This window comes from Schistocerca americana, chromosome 2 (genome assembly GCF_021461395.2).
Source record: "Schistocerca americana isolate TAMUIC-IGC-003095 chromosome 2, iqSchAmer2.1, whole genome shotgun sequence".
NCBI lineage: Eukaryota > Metazoa > Arthropoda > Insecta > Orthoptera > Acrididae > Schistocerca > Schistocerca americana.
This window is the reverse complement of record NC_060120.1, coordinates 534276277-534288358: the sequence shown is the minus strand read 5'-3', so window position 1 is coordinate 534288358 and position 12082 is coordinate 534276277. Positions and strand designations below refer to the sequence as shown.

The following is a 12082-nucleotide window of genomic DNA, read 5'->3' as shown; positions in this document are numbered from 1 at the left end:
ATTCCAGTTCCATACTAATTACAAGCTTTACAGCTGTCAAATGACGCTATTGTCACTAACCCATGTGCAGAAATTTTGTGAATTAACATTAAAAAATATGATTTTAAACATTAATTAACATTTAATACACAAAGAGGGTTTATTATTTTTCATAGGAAGTATAGGATGCTGAGACTTGGTTAAAAACAATTCATATCTATGAGACTATTGTTTAAAGCAGAGTGTATGTCTGATCTGCTTCCAAACCCCTGGATTTACTTCAGCCAAATTGGCACAGAAACAGCAGGCTTCCCAAGTATCAACACTGTGCTACTTATCACAAAGATTTTAAACAAATTAAGTATTAGTTCAATTTTTAAAAAAGGTTGGAAAGTTAATGATTATGTTTGTGCTGGAAGAGTATTCCTGTAATCAGTCAAATGAAATAGGTAAACTAGGTTCTAGACGGGACTTCGACATACTATTCATTTTTCATATCGTATCAAGAACATATTACTTTCAATTTCCAGCACCGAGTCTAAAAATCTGCACCTCCTGATTTTCTGAATTATCATCCACCTTCCACTGACTGAGAAATACTAAGTATACTGGCAATTATCCATTACAGTACCACAATTTCCATGTGCAATAACCACACTTTATGACTATATTGACAGTATTTTCCTGATGCCTTATGATGGTCTAAAATTTAACTACAAATACTAATTGGCAAGTCCAGCTTTATAACAACAGCACATGTATGTAAAACCAGAATTATATTATTATTACATAAAACATATCATGTATGTCAAGTGTGACAATCACTGATATTTGGGAAACATGTTATTTCATTAAAAATGGCAGGTTTTCAAATGCAATACAGTCAGCTCGCACCAAATTGAAAAGTTTAACTGAATTCAATTTGTCTGGCTTCTCAGTCAAAACCCACACCTACTTCAGGAATGCCATATTATTAAAAAACAATTCTGTGTCCTATTAAGTAATTCCCTCCACAAGTTTACTTTTGCCTGCAAATTAATTCATATGGAGCTTCAATTTATCTCTTGATGATGGAGACTTTCCTGATAGTTCTTCAAGTGGTTTCAGGTACACAAACCATGGTTCCCGTTGTCAGGATCACATCATCTGAAGTTGTGTTTGAGTGCCTGCCACATATAGGTTATTGAAACAGCATCAAGTTTCAGTCTTGCTTTGCTGTAGCTGGAGTTGAGAAGAAAGGTTGATGATTTTAGCATTGTTAAACACTCCATGACACACGTTCTGACAGAATAATTGCTTAGTTGCTAGCTAAGTTCTTTGCTTTAGAGATTGTCATTGGAGACTTCAACATTATTATGTTATCAGTAAGTTATTCTGGATGAAACTGTTGTCCATAGTCATGCATTCTGATGGTAACAATGATACTACATAAACAATGACAGAAATCAGTTACGGAACACACACTTTCTTCAGGCAAAAAGCAGAAAACTGCAGTCGGATTATTAGTTTTGCCACATCTCACAAACAAACAGAGCAGCTTTTATTAGAAACTGGCAACACTAAGATCACTGTCTGTGTGCAAAACACATTCTGTCTTCAATACCAGTCCAAATATTTTACCACAGTGCCTGAAATGCTTTTGTGTGTGTGTGTGTGTGTGTGTGATATTGGTTTCATTTGAATTCTTGGGTGTGATGCAGGAATTTAAAAAAAAATATGTTTTAACTCAAATGCATTGGGCTTTCATGTGAAACAGAAAATCTTTTGCTACCACTGAAGTATATTCTGGCAAAAATGTGAGCAGAAATTCATCCCATTAAAAATGGGAGATAAAATTTTCAGTCATGAAATGTGATGATGTAACAATTGGCATAACGTGGGGTATTTCAGTCACACAATTTAATGACTGGTTGCTTGTAAAAGTGCAGCACACTTCAGTAGGCTTGGCGGAACAAACATTACAGCAAAATTCTGTAGCTGGTACTTCAGTACAATGTGAGTAAATTACTGACAGTTATTGATCTGGTTTTAAAATTTAATCCCACAATTTTGATTTACTCATCAATGATATCCTAACTTCGTCTAGGCACATATTCCAGCCCCCCCCCCCCCCCCCCCCCCAAAAAAAATCCCTCTGAATGTACACATTATAAAAGCTACAGCACAAGGAATCAAGGTGCTACTGACATATAAACACACTTGCAACAGTGATAAAGTAAAATCAAATGACGGATGCACCAGTAAGATTAATGAAAATTACACTCTAAAAATGTTGCACAGAGGCAGATGAGGAAAAGTGTGTTATGTGTGGAAGAAACATATTCTCCCATTACTACTTTATTTGGGTTTTTCTCCATGCCTCAAGTGCACGTAGATAGCTTACACACATTCCATAAGAAATGAACTATTGACATGCTGAGTTCACCAAAAATTAATATGCCCTGGAAGTGTGAGAAACTGCCACTGTGTGGACATTATGTTTTATCATAAGACATTATAAAGTGACTCATCGATAGTTTTGATTACTCCTCGTTTCTTCTCTCTTTTTTTTCTATTAATTTACATTCCTGTATGACAAATGTGTTGGAATGCTAACAGAATATAAAAAAAAATTTCAGTAATTTTCTAAAATTCATTTCATCACACAATTCTGGCTTCATAATTTTACTCTCTGCTTTCAGCAAAAAATTATAAGCTAATTTTGGTATTTTTATAATTCTTAAGTACAATATCATAAATAAAAAACAAAACTCTGTGTACTGACATATATACAATGATTCAACACCAAAACCATGTATCTTCCAAGTGGGTACATTTGTATTTCAACCGAGTTGCACGTGATGGAGTGATCTTGAACCAACCTTGCTTACTTGCTGATGAAAATATTTCATGTATTATTACCAATCAGGCTGGTGTTTAATAATTAAAACACACATGAAAATTAATCTTAGTTGCTGTTTCAGAGGAAAAAATAAAATAAAATAATTGCAAAGTATTGCTGATATTTGAAGATTAATGTTTACAAGAAAATTTTCAGAACTCGCCATAAAATTACAATCAACATGAAAGACAAAGTTTACAAGTGTAGCTGTAAATGCTGATTTCAACAGAACAGAGAAAAGAATGCAGGAATTGTGACAAACACTGGCAACCTATAATTACCATAACATTACTATTCTTATTAATATCATTATTCAGCTAGTCAATTCTAATTCTTTTTTTGTGTAATGCACAAGCTGTAGTGAAAGGCTTCTCAAATGTTTGACTGGAAGTGTGAAAAGTGAAAACAGCAATGGTGTGTGTGTGTGTGTGTGTGTGTGTGTGTGTGTGTGTGTGTGTGTGTGTGTGTCACACACATGAGCACGTAAGCATATGGGCATCCAGACCACCACTCTTTTTTTACATCAAAAATGAAAAACTACACAGAAACATCCCTGATTTGCGAGAAATTTTTGCAATGGTAGAGAGAGGGGGAAAGGGGGGGGGGGGGGGTAGAGAGAGAGAGAGAGAGAGAGAGAGAGAGAGAGAGAGAGGGAGGGTGGGGGGATACTTTGCAGTTTTTTAGATATTAGATACAAAAAGATGTATCAGAACACAGGCAACATGTGATATTTTACTTATCTCACTTAACTTCCAATATTTTTACAATACACAAAGTGAACTGTATAAACTGCAATGGTTTGCTGTAAAATTACCAATGAAAATAATTTATTTACAACCTTTTTATCAAATATTATAATACGTAATGCAGGTCTATTAAGTGTAACGTTGCAAGTGGTTCTCAATATCTGATCTCTTAACAAATTCATATTCACTTGAACAACCAAAGAAATTTTAGGAAAGGACACACAGCTCCACAATGTAATGTAACTGTTGAACATCACGACAACATGGTTGTAGCTGGTGCATCAGAAAATGAATTTTGTTTTTGCAATTGTTCATTTACATCAACTAGGATTTCGACTAGACCATTATGAAACATTTAATGTAACAACGGAATTGAAAAGCAATGTGTGATTTCATCCTGGCTGCAGGAACCGTTTTAATAATAATAATTATTATTAACTATTTTAACACACAAAACATGAAAAGTGGCTTTTTTCAGACATTCACCTGAAAAGGAAATGGTAGAGTGAAAAATAATAATAATAATAATAATAATGGACATGCAGATAAAATACTAAGAATGCTGGAATGTATAGTACACACACAAAAATAATTACTACTCTTCATGCATCATAGTTTTCTTTCCGACTCCTTGCAATGCGTTAACAACTGCATAAGATGGGTTTCCAACAGTGAACATAAAACACATCCATTTTAATAATACAGTAGCGTGCAGCTCTGCACAGGGCGCACAGTAGGGAGAAAATCCTCTGCTCCTTTACACCTCATTCACAACGTCCACCATATTCAAAATGTTAAAAAACTATCTGAGGAGTTTCATCATGCACTTTTCTGCACCATATTTTACACATTACATAAACCTATCGATCTGATGCCTGATGAAAGAGAAAATGACACTAACATTATGTACGGTGTATGTGACTGTTCCTTCTTACACCAATACGAGAAAGAAACTCAGGTAGAGATGTTTTGTTTTTGTGTGCTTTTTCTTTTACTTCAGTCTCTAATTTGATTTTATTTAGTAAGGTACTAAAAAAATCACTTTACTGTATACTGAGATAATGAAACCACAATGGTACATTTTCCCTTGATACTGTGATACAATTAGAAAAGTTTACTTATGATTTGTGACTGGAACACTGTCTTACTATGAGTTTCAATAAAATTATTAGAAAATATTATACTTGTGTCACTTTTCTTCTCCAATTTTCGTTTTTTTTGCAGGAGGTTCTTCAAGACTGCTAGTTGTCTCATCTCCCTCCTCTGTATCTGCTTTAGAAATGCTTCCTCTCTTGTTGTTACAAGCTACAATTGCTGTTGCAATTGCAGCAGAATCGTTCGTGCCTGAATCTGTGGTAGCAACCGAGTCATTGGTTGTTTCATCACAAAGAGGTCCAACAGTTGGTGTTGAGGGTTTGTCTAGTGAGTCTTCTGTGAACGATGTAGTAGTGTCATCCAGTGCATCAGCAGGCCCAGTTAAGTTTTTTCCGTTAGTCGAGTCTTGCGTGCTTTCATCAGAACTATTTTCTGGGTCCTGAAACATATACATCACATTAAATTTCTTTACTTTGGCAATTTTTCCACATCAAAACATGTACAGGTATGACGCACAACACACACACACACACACACACACACAAACTGTGTGTACTGAATGTAGACAAGTGTAATGTGTTGCAAATACATAGAAAGATAGATCCCTTATCATTTAGCTACAAAATAGCAGGTCAGCAACTGGAAGCAGTCAATTCCATAAATTATCTGGGAGTACGCATTAGGAGTGATTTAAAATGGAATGATCACATAAAGTTGATCGCCGGTAAAGCAGATGCCAGACTGAGATTCATGGGAAGAATCCTAAGGAAATGCAATCCGAAAACAAAGGAAGTAGGTTACAGTACGCTTGTTCACCCACTGCTTGAATACTGCTCAGCGGTGTGGGATCCGTTATCAGATAGGGTTGATGGAAGAGATAGAGAAGATCAAATGGAGAGCAGTGCGCTTCGTTACAGGATCATTTAGTAATCACGAATGCGTTACGGAGATGATAGATAAACTCCAGTGGAAGACTCTGCAGGAGCTCGGTACGGGCTTTTGTTAAAGTTTCGAGAACATACCTTCACCGAAGAGTCCAGCAGTATATTGCTCCCTCCTCCGTATATCTCGCGAAGAGACCATGAGGATAAAATCAGAGAGATTAGAGCCCACACAGAAGCATACCGACAATCCTTCTTTCCACGAACAATACGAGACTGGAATGGAAGGGAGAACCGATAGAGGTACTCAGGGTACCCTCCGCCACACACCGTCAGGTGGCTTGCGGAGTATGGATGTAGATGTAGATGTTCTCACACGTCCAGTAAAAAGTGTCCTTTCTCTCTCTCTCTCTTTTTTTCCCAATGCTCCTTTGTACAACACAACACAAAATAATTAATTATCTGCAAGTCTGTGCAACAGAGATGACTGAATCCGTAAAACAACTATGTAAATAGGTCAGCAATTTTACAGTTAATAAACTGTGGTGAAACTGAATTATTATGCAACTAAAGTAAAGGTGTCACGGTTGTTAAACATTTTTATGTGTGATTTTGAACCATTATCTCTCCTATGAGAAAGGCTGTATTTTCTGATTTCTGCCAACACGGTTCTCTACAACGAAGATGCTAAGAATGTGGCATCACAAATATACATACATTTGGGTGATAAAGCAATGTCGCCAGTAGTCAACGGATGGCAGGGCAATGCTCTTTTACCTGCGAAACTGCAGCTTTTAAGCACCTGGCCGAGTTACCGCCAGTGCGGACACTCATGGTCTGTTGGTGTGTACTAGAGTTCCTGGTTTGAAAGGTTAACACAATCTCTCCAAGGAAAATTTCAACTTGTCAGCACAAATAATCTGCGTAAGATGAAACTGAATTATCAGTGGGGGTGTTGTAATTTAACATAGACCAATTACATAATGAAACGTTTATAATGTTTTACAGTTGTTCACTCTTACCCTGCCCGCAGGAGGGGGAAAATCCATGCACCCTCCTAACACAGCCAACTGTAACTGTAACAACAAAGGGAGAGATGAGTTATGTAGCTCATATCAGTACCAAGGTGCCAATACAATACACTGGTACTTTCAGTACCACAGTGGTGGGAAGTAAGATTTTATTTTGGAAAAAAAAAAAAAAAAAAAAAAAAAAAAAAAAAAAAAAAAAAAAAAAAACACCACACACCCACACTGCTCATAGATCTGGCAGCAGCCCTTAGAATCTCTTTACTTCCTGATCTTGGTGTCATTTCTTACAAGGGAATAGTATTCCAGAATCAACCACACAATAGTCTTATAAACAATATCTTTCGTATGTATCCTGCGCTTACCCAGAATTATTCTCTGAAACCTGGATGCCCCATCAGTTTACTTACTAATAATTCTACGTATTGCTACCATCGCAGGGTACATACTTATCCTAGTATTGCTGTACTAACTTTTTCAACTACTTAAAAACACGGGCAACGAGCTGTTTGAGAATACTATGCCTTTGCTATGTAAATGAAATAGCCACAAATACAAGCTACATATTACAGTAAGTTTTTCCAATTTCTTTCTCATGGGATAATGGAACTGAAAAACTTATATCAAATGAATGCTGTTGGAGACCCATTCTTTCAGCACTGCACACTTTCACATATCACAAATAAATGTTTCTTACACTTACAATTAAAACAGCTCCCACCACAGTATGCACTACGCAATGGCCTAATGCAGTTTCGGCATATAATTAATTACTGAATATTAAGTATTTAAAGGCATTTCAGTCTGAAGTGTTTTATAACTTAATAGTCTTCTGTGATTGTAAATGCATAAAGGCTTGAATACTTCTGCTAATGTGTACCATCCTCAGTCATCTCAACGCTTGTTTGCATATACCTCCGGGTTTGAAAAATTGCCCAATATTTAAAACGAAATTGTTCACTTGTATTGCTTTCTGTAATTACACCAAATTTCAGATGTATAACAATCAACGAAATTTTGAAGAAATTTGGAGGAGAGCCTGAAAATAAAATTGTGACAGAAAAAGAAAATTAATTTTTCAATTTTGAATCAGTTTCATGAGTTGAAACTGACACAGAACCAAAATGGAGTTATTCACCAAAAACTAGAGTAGACTTCTCAATTTTTGCTGAAGGAGGTCATGATCTGAAGGTCTCAGATGGTTGGTTGGTTGGTTGGTTGGTGGATAGATGGACTAAACCACAGGGTCATCAGTTGCTTTTTCCAAATTCAAACAGGTTGTGGAGTAAAACCATTCCCCAAAGGAGTCTGGGAAGTAAAAAAGACGGAAAACTAACTGGGAAACACAATGAAAAAGAAAACACAATGAAAAAGAAAACAAAAGAGGCAAGACAAAAGGGGAGAATGTGCAAAAATAAGAAAAAAGCAGTAGGAGGTATTAAAAGATTGTGGCAGATGGCCAAGGCTGCCTGATCGCAAAAAGAAAAAAAGGATGAGCCAGCCACTCTGCAACACACTAAAATCTCCACCCTAAAAGACAAGGTTAGAGGAACACAGGTTGGGAAAAGACGAACATTAAGGCAAACAAAAAAAAAAGTGACTTTCAGAATATATAACAACTCTACCTTATTTGCAACATGAGGAATTTTTTGTAATATGCAACAGTAGCACTTCTTCACAAATAAAAAAAACTTTCTGAAGACACATTTGAAAAAACAATTGTTCTGAAAATTAATGTATAAACAATTCATCCCACATACGTTTTACAAAGAATTTGAGCAACAAAGGTTTTTGGATTTATGCAGTGCTTATTTATGTAGTAACAGACCAGCAAAATGATAGTACTTTTATATGCAATCATTTATTTGCAGGAAATATTTCTCACTAGCACCTCACATAGAAGACTTCAAGGGTAGTCACTATGAAAACTGTGCTCTAGTCTGAGGGGTAGTTAAACAGTTTGTAATAGAAACCAGCAAACTTTCTGGCATGGAAGTTCAGAACTTTCAAAGATAGTTACATCCTTCGTGAGTTAATGTTGAGTAACTTAATACAGCAGGAAAGTGGAGACTGGGGTTCTAATTGCGTATTTGTTTATAGTTTGCCCACATTCACGCAGGATAGACAAATGACAGGAAGACACAATACCATTATCCGTATCAAACAAGAAAACTGTGCAAGAGAGAAATTTAGACAGTATCATGCAAAAAAACTCAACCCAACACAACTAGTACATTTAAACTTCTCGAAAAAAGTTTTACGCTACCCTAATGATTTTAGTTGTTCACTGTTCCCAACTGGGCATGCTTGGGACCAGTTGTTGTTGCAGGAACACTCCTCCCCTTGCTCCAAAAACCTTGCTTGGAATCTTACCCCAACTTATTCTGCTGAGCCCTTACTGGAGAGTGGGAAGGCTTGAGAAGCAAAATCGAAAAGATCACACAGGTGGATGTTACAATTTTGCAATGCACGGGGTAAACCTACACAGTATGTTATCTTGTGCTAGATTTTAATTTCACGCATGAGCAGCTGCTAGATTTTTGCCCCCCTTTTCAGTTTTGATTCCATGCACCACCCCCCCCCCCCCCCCAAATCTAAGACCACAAACGTTTAAAGATATGCGGGCGAATATTTACTGTCTTGCCTTTCCATGTACCATGGATACTTAAAACCATAAATAGACTGAACAGTTTATTTTCACCACACCTTTTACTGGTTGTTTTCATGGGTGATTCTGTTACTTATTGTTGTTACTGGTAAGCAAAAGCTTTGTCCCAGTCTTCATTTGACTGTAGTTACATATAAAACTTTCAAGATAGTCCAGATATAATGGCTGACTAAGTAGTGAATGAAATTCAAACTAAAGTTTGTCTCACTAACATGTATAGTAATGTACATTGGTATGAAAACTTATGTTACTGGTAAAGGAGAATCAATTTTAATGCAGTCTGTGCAATGTAGCCTATCACAAAGAGAAAAATGAGAGGGTAAATTGAAATAAGTTTGATAATGTATAAAATGCATGTTTGACCATAAAATGCATGTTTGACCATCAGCTGACAGTCAAGCATGCATTTTATACATTAGTTGACAACTGATCGTAGTCACCTTCCAAAAAATATTCAGGATGGGATAAGACTGTAAGGAAGATTTTTGGAGCAGCAGGAGGAATATAATGTTGTTGATGTGAATCCATTGGTATGTTTTAACACACTCAATCAGTAATCTGTAAACAAACTGAAATGAATTTGGAGAATACATTTCAAAACAAATATTAATGATTGTACAAGACATGACTGAAAATGATATTTATTGTGAAACTTAAGCATTGCAAGGATTTGTCCACTTGATGGTAATAATTAAATCAATGTCATATGTTTAACTTCACAGTCAACACCCACCACAGTTGTAGAACTTTACACGCTAACAAGCTCTGCATCTGGGTAGAGTGTGAAAGAACGGATGACAAGATAAAACGAACAAGTCAGGTTGTTTATGGCAACAAAAATTTAACTGTGATGATATTCTCGGAATAAATAGCATGAAAAGGAAAAGAAAGAAATATAGTAGGAGAACATGGACTGGAAGAAAGGAATTAAATGGGCAGCCATCTGGAAGAATTTTGTACGGAGCACCATTTCATCATTGTTTAATTTAAACTTTGTTTAAAAAATCATGAAACTAAGTTGTATACTTGGAAGACTCCTAGAAACAATGCACAGCTTCATGTAGATTATACAAAGCTAGAATCAAACAATGGAAAATCCAGGATGGAATAACAAAAATATTATGAAAACAATACATTGCTACTCACCATATAGAGATGTTGAGTTGTGCAGACAGGCACAATAAAAACACTGTTATACAGGTACATTTGAGCTTTTGCTTAAATGTCTTCTTCTGAAGTAGAAACACACACACGCACACACAAAAGAGCACATCTCACACACACATGAGCACTGTCTCTGGCTGTTGTGCCAGATGGAAACAGCAATCTATGGATGGTGGGTGTAAGAAAGAGGCTGGGGCGGGGACGAGGGTGTACCAGGATTGGGAGGGGAAAGGTAAGTGCTACTTGTGGGAGCATGCAGGAACATAGTGGGCACAGGTTAGGCCTGCTAGGTGCAGTAGGGAGGTGTGACGGAGAGGGGGGGGGGGGGGGTCAAAGGGAGTGGAAAAGTAGAGGACAGTAAAAAGACTAGTGGATACGTTGGTGGAATACAAGGCTTTGTAGTGCTGGAGTGAGAGCAGTGTTGGTGATAGGAGGATAAGGACAGGAACTAAAAAATGTTGAGGTCAGGAGGATTACAGGAACATTGGATATATTATGCTTCCATAATTCCCCTGTCCTTCACCCACCCATATAACTTTACCTACTCCAACTCCATCACTACACAGACTTCTTTTACTCCATCAACACACCCACCAGTCTTTTACCCCCTCTGCTTGTCCCTTTTTCGCTCACCTCCCACCCACCATACCTATGACCTGCACCTAGCAGCTTTACCCTGTCCTACCAAGTCCCTACATGTTCCCACAAGCAGCTCTGTACTTTCCTACTTTCCTCCACCCCTGACTGGCCACCCTCCCCTCTTCTGCCCCTCTTACCCCCACAACCAACAGATTGCAAATCAGGTGCAGTTGCTGTATGCAGTCCAGCCTCAATGGCTGGAAATTGCTCATGTGCAAGAGTTACATTTGTGTGAATTTGTGTTTTCTGCTTTAGAAGAAGGCCATTTGGCTGAAGGCTCCAATATTTAACAGTCTTCCTGCTGTGCCTGCCTGCAACTCAGCAACTCCAATATATGGTGAATAAGCAATCTATACTTTTCACAATATTGTCATTATGCAAGGATAGGATAGACATATAACAACCACAAATAAAGCTGCAAACTATTTCCAGGGGATTTAATTTTACTGATCATGAACTGCAGTTTAAAACCGGAGAAATTGCAGAAAGGCAGGAAATTAAGCTGACGGGACTTATGTACTGAATTGAATTGACACGAAGAGAAAGTATAAAAGAGCATCAAATGAAGCATACGAATATAAAATACTGAAAAAATTACAGCGGAATGGATAGAGGAAGAAATGCAATGTTTTACAAGCAAGCATGACTATGGGATGCTGTCTGCAGCACAATTAGAAAGACCTTTGAAGGAAGAGAAGTATCTGTATGAATATCAGGAGCTCAGTTGGCAAGCCAGCACTATGCAAAGAAAGTGAAGCTGAAAGGTGGAAAGAAAGTATAAAACAGTTACACAATGGAAACAAATCTAAAGACAATATTATAGAAAGGGAAGAGTAAGTACAAGATGATAAGGTAGGAGATACGAACACGTAAGAAGAAACTGACAGAGCTCTGAAAGACCTAAGTTAAAACAAAGCATCTGGAATACATAAAATTTCCTTTGGTATTACTGAGATTCTTGGAAGAATATACCATAGCAAAATTACACTACCTAGTATGCA

At 37.0% G+C, this 12082-nt stretch overlaps 1 protein-coding gene across 1 annotated transcript in view; it reads right to left on the bottom strand.

Annotated features, from left to right (window-relative positions):
• Window positions 1-2627: 2627 nt before the first annotated feature.
• Window positions 2628-12082, bottom strand: part of LOC124595111 — a 41039-nt gene continuing 31584 nt past the window's right edge. The window contains exon 6 of the mRNA XM_047133708.1: window positions 2628-5140. Within this exon, the coding sequence (XP_046989664.1) occupies window positions 4796-5140 (345 nt within the window). The 3' untranslated portion in view covers window positions 2628-4795. The remainder of the gene's footprint in view (window positions 5141-12082) is intronic.